The sequence below is a fragment of the Choloepus didactylus genome, chromosome 21 (genome assembly GCF_015220235.1).
Source record: "Choloepus didactylus isolate mChoDid1 chromosome 21, mChoDid1.pri, whole genome shotgun sequence".
NCBI classification, from domain to species: Eukaryota; Metazoa; Chordata; class Mammalia; order Pilosa; family Megalonychidae; genus Choloepus; species Choloepus didactylus.
The window spans coordinates 19,443,167-19,452,496 of NC_051327.1; the positions used below are offsets into that span (position 1 = coordinate 19,443,167).

The window sequence follows — 9,330 nt, forward strand, 5'->3', positions numbered from 1 at the left end:
CCTCGGGGATCTCCACAGCCCCCCTCCCTTCCCTCTTGAGCCCCAGCCCTGCAGGGACCTCCGAGCTAACTAGGCCAGTGCTGAGGGCTTCTTGGAGGAAGGCGAGGAGGGCAGGCCCGACAACCCTGAAACCACCCCCTCCATCCCACCCAGCCCACCTCTCCTCAGTGCAGTGGAGAGCTGGTGGCTGGGGGCGCAGCCTTACCTGGCTCCTTGGCCACACTGCACCTTTGCCACCAAAACCAGCAAGTTCCTGGGAGCCTTTGGCTCACAGCGCTCTCTCACTCATGCTGCCTTGTGGGACAAGGATGGGACTTGGGCTGTGGGACTGTCTCCGGAAGGAGTGGCTGGCCCGGACGGGAGAAGCAGTGGGTAGGTGAGTGCGTGTTCAACCTTGTGAGAGCAGTGCCCACCCCTTGATGGCCAGTGGGTAGTAGTGCCTGGTGCCCCACTACAGGAGAGGAGCTGGAGGAAGTCACGGCAGGCAGCTTTGCGGTGGGCCCCCCACAATGTCAGCTCTGTGGAAGGACAGTGTCAGCCCCCCAGTTCCAGGCCATCTCAGGGAGCCCGTCATGGGGAAGCCAGATGAGACCACGGGTCCTTCTTGGGTTGAAGCTCCTGCCACGGCTGCATCCTGACCCAGAAGCCTTTGCTGCTGTCCCAGGGCATGGTGGGATTTCAGTGGGGCCCATCCCACCCGAAGGCCACCAACACCCACTCCTGACTGCCCAGCACCTGCCATCCCTCCGCAAGGTCTGCAGAGCAGGGAGGCCCCTGCCCAGCATGGGAGCCCAAAGGTCCAGGGAAAAACCCAGCCCCAGGGCTGAGGGAGAGCACTGAGCTCAGGGCACCTTCCCCCCAGCCGACCACCCCAGGCCCCACTCCGAGGCCCCTCCCCATCTGGCTCTCACCCGGCCCTGCCTCCCAGGGGCTGAACCTGCCTCTAACCCCTTCACCCATCCAGTAACAAAGGGCAGCCATGACTGAAGCCAGACAAACCATTTTGCTGACTTATTTACTGACATCACCTGGGAGATCTGGGGTAGCGCTCAAAACAGGAAGCCACCTGGATGGGGTTTTGCCACCTCACGTACACACGCACACCCACACGCACATCCACACGCGCACACGCTGCCCACATCCGCAGCAAGCGGGCTCCCCCTGTCCCTGTCTGTGTGGAGACACTTCTCAGAGCCCCGAGAATGAAACAAGATGTGTGAAGGCGGAGGGGCCCGGAGCGCAGACGCGGCAGGGGGCGCGTGGGTCCCAGAGGCCCAGGTGTCACGGGCCCCTGCGGTTTCTCTCATTGCACCCCTCCCAAGTGCCCCTCCTTGGTGCTGCGCTCCGGGGGGTTGGGGAAAGGGACAAGGATGGGGCCAGCGTGGCGAGACCCCCCTCCTGCCTGGGCATAGAGTCCGTTCTCAACACAGATGAAGCTGCTGCGGGCAGCGGCGGACAGCGGCGCCCGGGGGGAGAGTTGCTGGTGGTGGTGGGCCATATCCAGGGCTGCCGGGCGGAGGTAACTGGCTTGGACGGTGGTGTAAGGCATGTGCAGGGCCAGGGGGGCTCGGCCCACTGCCTGCAGGAGCAAAGGGGAAGGAGAGTCAAGGGAGACCCCACCTGTGACCCCTTAATCTCAGCCCCGCTCAGCTCCCCGCTCCAGACATGAACCCCCAGTCCTCACCTGAGCTTGCACCTGCGTCTGGGGGCTGGCGAGGGGCGGCTGAAGCTTAGGGACAGCCCTGGGGAGAGAGTTACGGGGAGTCAGAGGCAGGGCGGGGGGCTAGCCCGGCGGTGTGGGGCTTCAGATCGGGCCTGGGCGCAGGCTGGGTCTTACCAGTGCTTCTGTCGAAGCAGGAGGTGCAGGAGGAAGCAGCAGCCAAAGAGGAGGAGCCCTGACGCCCCCAAGATCCCCGCCAGGTCTGCCCGCAGAAAGGGGGCTGAGGTTGGGGTAGGGAGCCCTGTGTGCAGGAAGAGACGGGCCGGATGGGTGCCAGTGCTCCGAGCCCTGACCTGCTCTCCCAGGGCCCCTCCTCCTCCTCACCCCCACCTTGGTCTGTGCTGAGAAGGTCCCCACAGGCCTCCTGGGAGCCCTCGGGGAAGGACGCGAACTTGCAGCAGAAGGTGGTGTTGGGGCTGGGGCTTCTCCCCTCGGAGCCTTCCAGGGTGAGGGAGAGGCTGGTTGTGGTTTCCCAGTGGACCTGGCGGGCGGGGGCCCAGTGCTGGGTGCCCAATTCTGGGTGCAGCACAGCCAGCTTGGCCCCTCCGGCCCCATCGGGGCCCCCCCAGCTCACAGTCGCCAGGGAGATAGAGCCGGAGCCCAGGAATCCACAGCGGACAGTGAAGGACGTGACCGTGGCGACCTCCCTCTGAACTTGCACCCACACCTCAGGGGTCCCTGGGGAGTACAGCGGTGGGGAGATCTGAGGGTTCTGTGCCCCTGTCCCCCTTCTTTCCGGCCATGCCCTGCCCCCCACTCACCCGCAGTGATGCAGAGGCTCAGCAGCGCCAGGAGCAGGCCCAGGGGCTGGGGCCCGTCCATGCTCCCCTCCGGCCGGCTCTGGGGGCCGCCGGGGACGGCACCTGGTTTTTGTTCTCGCCACAGGAAGCCTTCATGTTGTGGGCAGGCCGGGGTGGGGGGAGCAGCCCTGCCCCACTTCCTTTTCTCAGGTCTGCCACAGAGGAGGTGAAAATCAACAGGCTGATTGACATCCCCTCACCCCGGACACTCACAGGGATAGTGACCAGGTGTTCCCTGCCCCCGGAGGCTGTGCTCCTGGACAGGGTGCTCTCGTGGGCCACCTGCTGTCAGCCCGGGGAAGGGTGAGGGGTGAGAGCACCAGTTTCTCGAGAGGAACGCGCCTCTGATCTCTGACCTCTGCCCCTTGCCCAGCCAAGGAGCAGGGGATGTGAAGGAATTGGGGAAGAGGAGCAGGAGGGAGGCCCGGTGAGAGCCAAGCTCGGAGGCCACCTGCACTGTCTTTAAACACTTCTGTGTGCCACCAAGGCCCGTGTTTAAATCTCCAGCCCAGGCCTCCGTCTGAGGGCCAGCCTTGGCGTCCAGCTGCCTACTTCACAGCCTTTCCTGGGTGTCTAACCTCGCAAACTCAGCAAGTCCAAAACGCAACTCTGCTCCCCCTGCAGCCTTCCCCATCGCTGCTGATGGCAACTTTGTCATCCTTGACCTCTCGCTCACATCCAGCCCTTCAGGGAGTCCTCTTGGCTTTCCCAAACAGACCAAATGACAGCTGCTCATCACCTCCACTGCCACCTCCTGAGCCAAGCCACCATCTCCCCTCGCCTGAATTACTGAATTTGCCCTCTAGCTGGTCTCCCCGCGTCTACCTCTGCCTTTCTACAGCTAATTCTCAATACAGCTGCCAGCGCAGCCTTCTGAGACCTAAGTTGGACAGCCCTCCACGCCTCTGCTCACCACCCAGCTCACTCCGAGCACAGGCCCCTAAGTCCCGACATGACCCACCCCTCTGATCTCCTACCTCACCAGCATGAAGATGTGCTGAATCCAAGCAACTGGATTTGGAGGTGGCTGGGTGGGCCGCGGGCTGATCCCTGCCTGCGGGGCCTGGAGGGTAAGTCAGCAAGGGGGTCCTTGTGGCAAGTGGCCCCCACCTCCCCATCCTTGCACCTGCCTCCCTTCCCATAAAGCGTGGCTCAGAATTGCTTTCCTGGTTATAGACATTTACAGAACGCCAAACCACCAGAACACAGCTCTACATGCAGTGGGGGGACTTTACCAGGATCTGAACGCTTCGTTCCCCACCTTAGCCTGTGCTGCTCGAGCCTGAATAGGGGATCAGAGGGCGGCGCTGAGCTCAGAGTTAGAGCCACAGGCCCTGTCCTGAGGAATGGTTTGTCCAGGGCATGGCGAGATCTAAGGCAAACCTAGGGTCTGGCTTGCCCCGAGCCCGGGTTCAGCGTCTCTCTTCAATGCTCTGATGTTGGCTTAGACCAATCCAGTCTCTTGTTGCCCTGTCCACGGCCGCAGCCCATAAACCTGGGCATCGCTGCTCCCGGCCTGGCTGGCACACACTCTCCTTGGCCAGCTCTCAGGCCAGTGCTCCAGTCCCCAACCCTGGCTCACACCTGCTTTCACCACTCCCTCCACCATTGTCCCCAGGCCAGAGGGAGACACACTTGAAGCTGGCCGTCACTGTGTGGTACTGAACACCTGGGGCACCTGGGATGCTGGCCTTAACCTCCCTAGTCTGGGAAGTGCTCATCTCCCACCTGCTAAAATCCCACCACTTCCAGGCACCTGCCGTACAGTGAGACTTACCTTCTTCTGCAGCCACCGAGCACCCAGGTCAGCACCAGCCAGGCTCTCACAGGCCCTGGGCTGTGTTGCCATGGCTCAGTTTCTCCAGTTGGACTCTTGGTCCTGGACTTGGGTCTTTTTTTCAACCCCCCCACAGAGTACATAAGGGGAGCTCAAGAAATACTTGTGAATGGATGGATTAAAGGCCACATGCAAAGTTAACTACTCACCATCATTTCAGTTGTATTTTCAGTCTTGTAAACCTGTTTTCCCCTTGTGCCAGTTTGGATGTATTCTGTCCCCCAAAACGCCATTATCTTTGATGCAATCTTGTGGGGGAAGACATATTAGTGTTGATTAGATTGGAATCCTCTGATTGAGCATTTCCATGGAGATGTGAGTCAATCAACTGTGAATGAAATGTTTTATAGGATAATTTCCATGGAGGTGTTAACCCGCTCATTCAGGGTGGATGTTAGTATAAAGGAGTTCATAGAGCAGCTGTGAGTGACATTTTGGAAAGCAACTGAGAGAGGCATTTTGAAGAGGAGCTGCAGCTAAGGGAGGACAAAACGCCCCAAGAGCAACATTTTGAATGCCATTTTGAAATGCAACCGAGGAGCAAGCAGACACCAGCCAGGTGCCTTCTGAGCTAACAGAGGTTTTCCGGACACCACTGGCCATCCTCCAGTGAAGGTACCCGATTGTTAATGCTTTACCTTGGACACTTTATTGTAACCAAATAAACCTCCTTTATAAAAGCTGATCCATTTCTGGTAGCTTTTGCTAATGCAAAAAAGCAGCATTAGCAAACCGGAACACCTCCTTAAAAAATGATACCTGGGTAAGTTGTCATTGTATAAAAGTCAAATAGTATAGGATTAGAGCCATCAAACTTCTCTTTCCCCAGCCTGTTTGTTCCCATCCCCTCTCCATTTTAATTTTCATAATGTTAAAATTGCCAATCTTTCACTTTATCCTTTCTGGGTTTTGCATACTGCTTAGGAAGGCCAAGGTTATAGAAATATTTTTATAGTCTTGTTTTTATGCTTACCTCTGTGAAGGGTTTATTCTTAGTCCACGAAGAATTACATTTGGGGGTGGTATAAAACAGCAGGGTGACATCTAAAGTCGAGTGTCAAATGTCCCCAAACCACTGATGGAATAGGTTGAATCTACTTCCTTCCTGTTTTAAAAAACCACCTTGATCATAAATTCAGCTCCTACAATTAATGGGTCTGCTTCTGGATTCCCTTTTCTGATCTGTTGATTTGCTTGTCTTTGTTTCAATTTCTGTTTCAATACCACCTGGTTCTCCCTGGAATACTTGTATGTTTGGATTTATATGAGGGCAAGTCTTCCCTTGTCCTTTTGCAGAACTCTCTCGGCTATTCCTGAACAGTCTCCAGAATTTTGAACTCCAGAGACATAAAAGCTCATTAAACCTAGCACTTATAAGCCCTGCCTTGCTGGCCTCTTCCCAGCTTGTCCTGGAGCCACAGGTAAAAATGGCACAGGGCTGGGAGCAGTCACCCCCTGCTCAGACATTTCTCCTGAGATCCCCGCAAGCCCAGCCCATGCACCGTTGCAGTGGAAACAGCCCTTGCGACCTCCAGAATTAGATTCTGGAGGGTTTGAGCTGGTGCAACACACTTCAACGGTTGTGCAAGCTTAGACAAAAGTGACTTAACCGCCCCAAGGAGCATAACTCAACAGAAAGACTGAGGGGCTTCAGTAAGTTGGGCAGCCCAGCACCCTCTGTGAGTGCCGGCAGCCACCCTTTTCCATGAGACACCCCTTGAGTTTAGCCCGTCCTCTCCAGGAAGCTCTCTTTGTACTGTGACAGCGCAGGAGTTGATGAACTTTTTTGTGCCTCCCCCGGCAGGTGGAGGGCTCTCCCCAGTTGGCCTCCTTATTCCAATCTCCTTCCAGGAAACCAGCAGCTGCTCCCTGCTTAGTCCTGCTCTTCCTGTGGGCCCGACAGACCTAAGGCAGAAAGAAACCCAGGCAGCCGTGCGGGACGTCCCTCAGTTCCTGAGGCTGAAACCCAGGTCCTGCGGGGCCTTGCTTCACCACACCAAGGGCGTGAAATGGCTGTGCAAATCCAGTTCCACGGCAGGAACAGTATTTTTGAGACAACCAATTTTGTCTTCTCCAGTATTCCTTTCTCCCTTCCTTTCAAGCTGAGTGGTCTACGAGTTCACTGCTTCAGGGAGAGGTGTGATGTAGGGTAGGAGTGAAGTGGTTGTTTGCCAGGCTCTCTGGCCTTTGGTCTCAAACAGTCCAACCCCTTAAAGAATCTTAGAAAACTTGTGGTTCAGGTGAAATGTTTGAGACAAGCCGGGAAAGAGAGGAGAGCTTAATCTTACAAGCCAGAAAGAGGCTCCAGCTTGTGAGGCAGAGAGGAGGAGAGGATGCGAGACGGAGAGGCTCTGCATTCAGAGCAGAGAAGCAGAGCTCTGAGGGGTGGCTGCATGGTGAGTCTGGGTAGACAGGACCGGGGCAGGACTTGAAGCAGTGCCTGTGGCCACATCTGGCACAGGACCAGCGGAGGGGGATCTGCTGTGTTTATTTCTGCATATATTTTAAGTGTTGCGGAAAAGATCACCTTTCTCCACTACTCATGTCATTACATTTCACTTTTTATCAAAGTAACGTAAGAAGTGACATCTGACACATACTTCATGTTCCATCTGTTCTGACTCACTCACACAGTTCTTACCTTCATGAGGAGCAACTCGCCCAGGGTCTCAGGGCAAACGTAAGGTAAACGGTGGAGCCAGGGCTGGACCTGTAGCTCCAGAACCCACACTCCTCACAACTGTGCTGAAATGCCTTTCCTGCACACAGTTTTAAAAACATTAAAGAGAGAGCAGTTCTAGCCCCAACAGTGGAGAGCCAGGGGTCTGTGCCCAGGACCACCCTGCGCCCGGGCCCTGTTCTCAGTGACTAAGGGGCTGCTCCCTGCCACCTTGATGTGGCCTCGGGAGAGGATCCTGCAACAACAAAGACACTTCGTGCTTCTGTTTCTACCTCCCCACACCCACAATCCTGCCCTTGGTTCTCCTCTATCTACTTAATCAAACTAAATATATTTTCCTTTTAAGTCTCCCCAGGATTCTGGGCTCCTGTGCCCCCAAGAGGTCTTCTCCAATCTTCCTGGTTTTATCTTTGGTGATCAATTCTCTGTTCTCATTATTTCTCTGCTTCCTCCTGACCACAGCTCTTTAGTGCCTCTTCACCCAGGCTACTGATTCCAACCCACTCAGGGGCATTTGGAGGTGGGGAGGGAAAGGGAAAGAGGGATTAGAGGGAGGGAAAGAAGAGGGCAGGGAGGAAGTGGGGAATGATGGAGAAATGGTTTCAGCTGACCACAAAGATTAACGTGACATGACCATTGTTGTGCTTTGTTAATGCTGCCAGAATGCAAAATACTAGAAATGGATTGGCTTTTATAAAAGGAGGTTTATTTGGTTACACAGTTACAGCCTTAAGGCCATAAAAGTGTCCAAGCTAAGGCGTCAACAATAGGGTACCTTCACAGAAGAATGGCCTATGGCATCTGGAACACCTCTGTCAGCTGGGAAGACACGTGGCTGACATCTTCTTCCTTTGTTCCCAGGTTGTGTTTCAGCTCCTCTCTCAGCTCCTGTGCTTTCTTCAAAATGTTGCTCTTGGGGTGTCCTGTCCTCTCTTAGCTTCTCTGGAACAAACACTGGGCTTGCACCTCCAAAGTGTCAGCAAGAGTCTGCTTCCAGCAGCTATCTTCAAAATGTCTCTTTTGGCTGCAGCAGCGAGCTCCTTCTGTCTGAGCTCTTATACAGGGCTGTAGGAAACTAATCAAGGCCCACACTGAATGGGCAGGGCCACACCTCCATGGAAATGATCTAATCAGAATTATTGCCTACAGTTGGGTGGGTTGCATCTCCATGGAAACAACCTAATCCAAAGGTTCCAACCTAATCAACACTAACACATCTGCCCCAACAAGACTGTATCAAAGAACATGGTGTTTTGGGGGACAAAATGCATTCAAACTGGTACAGCCATCAAATGGCAGAGTGACCTGATTGTAGGAAGCAGTGACTCCTTCTGTGCAGGCTGCCAGCTGGATGTTAGACTGTAGTGAGAAACTGTCATTAAAGCAGACACTCAGGGAAAAAAATGGAAATTACATCTAAAAGGAAAGGCTGAAGAGCTACTTACACTGTAGAAAACAGTAAAAGTAGAAAGTGACAATGACTGCATACATTTGAACAGTTGTCAGAGGGGAAAGAGGGAACAGAGGTATTCTGTGCTGCTCTAAGAAGCAGAACAAGAACCATCAAAGTTTCAAGGAGGCAGATTTCAGGCATCTATTTTGCAATATTCTAGGTGAGAGATGACAGTGGCCGGGGATAGGATGATGGCAATGAGAAAAGGGGAGAGATTACAGATAAATTTTGGAGAACAATTTGACAGGTCTTGGTGAAGAATTAGATGGGAGAAGGTGAGGATGAAGGAGGAAGAGGGGTCAAGGAGAACTTGGAATTCTGAATTGGACATTTAGAGTAACTTTTAAGTTTCCTTCCAACTCTCAGATATTAAGGTTCTATGAATTCCAAATTATGACTGGTGTCTCTGGGATGAGGAAATCAAGTCACCCACGGAAAGAACCCCTAGGTGAAGGCTGCCAAGAAGACTCGCTGGTGACTGGCCTGGCCTAAATCCAGGTGAGGGGGAAGTTTTGCAAGGCACCCCACTCCGCCCTCCACCTTCCCTCTCTTAGGCCTAAGTTGTCACCATTAGATAAACTACTCACACGCAGCCAGTCTTTCCTAACTCCTCTGCCCCACCCGGTCTCCATTACTAAGCAATGCATCCTTGAGAGCCCATGTACAAATCTGTGTCTGTGTGTTGCTGGGGACCTGTCCACTGGGCCAGGTGGATAGGCAGCACCACTTCACATAGTCACAGACAAATAACCTAACCTCCATCAGCTTAACAATCACAAGCCAAGCTCTTGGGAACCAGGTGATTCAAACATATTTATTGAGTTAATCAATCAGGGCACA

At 54.4% G+C, this 9,330-nt stretch overlaps 1 protein-coding gene across 2 annotated transcripts; it reads right to left on the reverse strand.

Annotated features, from left to right (window-relative positions):
* Positions 1 to 1,004: 1,004 nt before the first annotated feature.
* On the reverse strand, positions 1,005 to 2,741 carry PVRIG (PVR related immunoglobulin domain containing). Of its 2 annotated transcripts, none has more exons than XM_037814431.1 (5): positions 2,482 to 2,741; positions 2,051 to 2,398; positions 1,838 to 1,961; positions 1,685 to 1,742; positions 1,005 to 1,579 (listed from the first exon to the last, which is right to left on the reverse strand). In XM_037814431.1, exons 1-5 carry the CDS (start codon positions 2,540 to 2,542, stop codon positions 1,304 to 1,306), a joined length of 867 nt encoding a protein of 288 aa, XP_037670359.1. In that variant the 5' UTR covers positions 2,543 to 2,741; the 3' UTR covers positions 1,005 to 1,303. The 2 variants fall into 2 exon arrangements, with proteins under 2 accessions (XP_037670359.1, XP_037670360.1); XM_037814432.1 differs by having other exon boundaries at positions 2,051 to 2,158; positions 2,482 to 2,738.
* Positions 2,742 to 9,330: the final 6,589 nt, after the last annotated feature.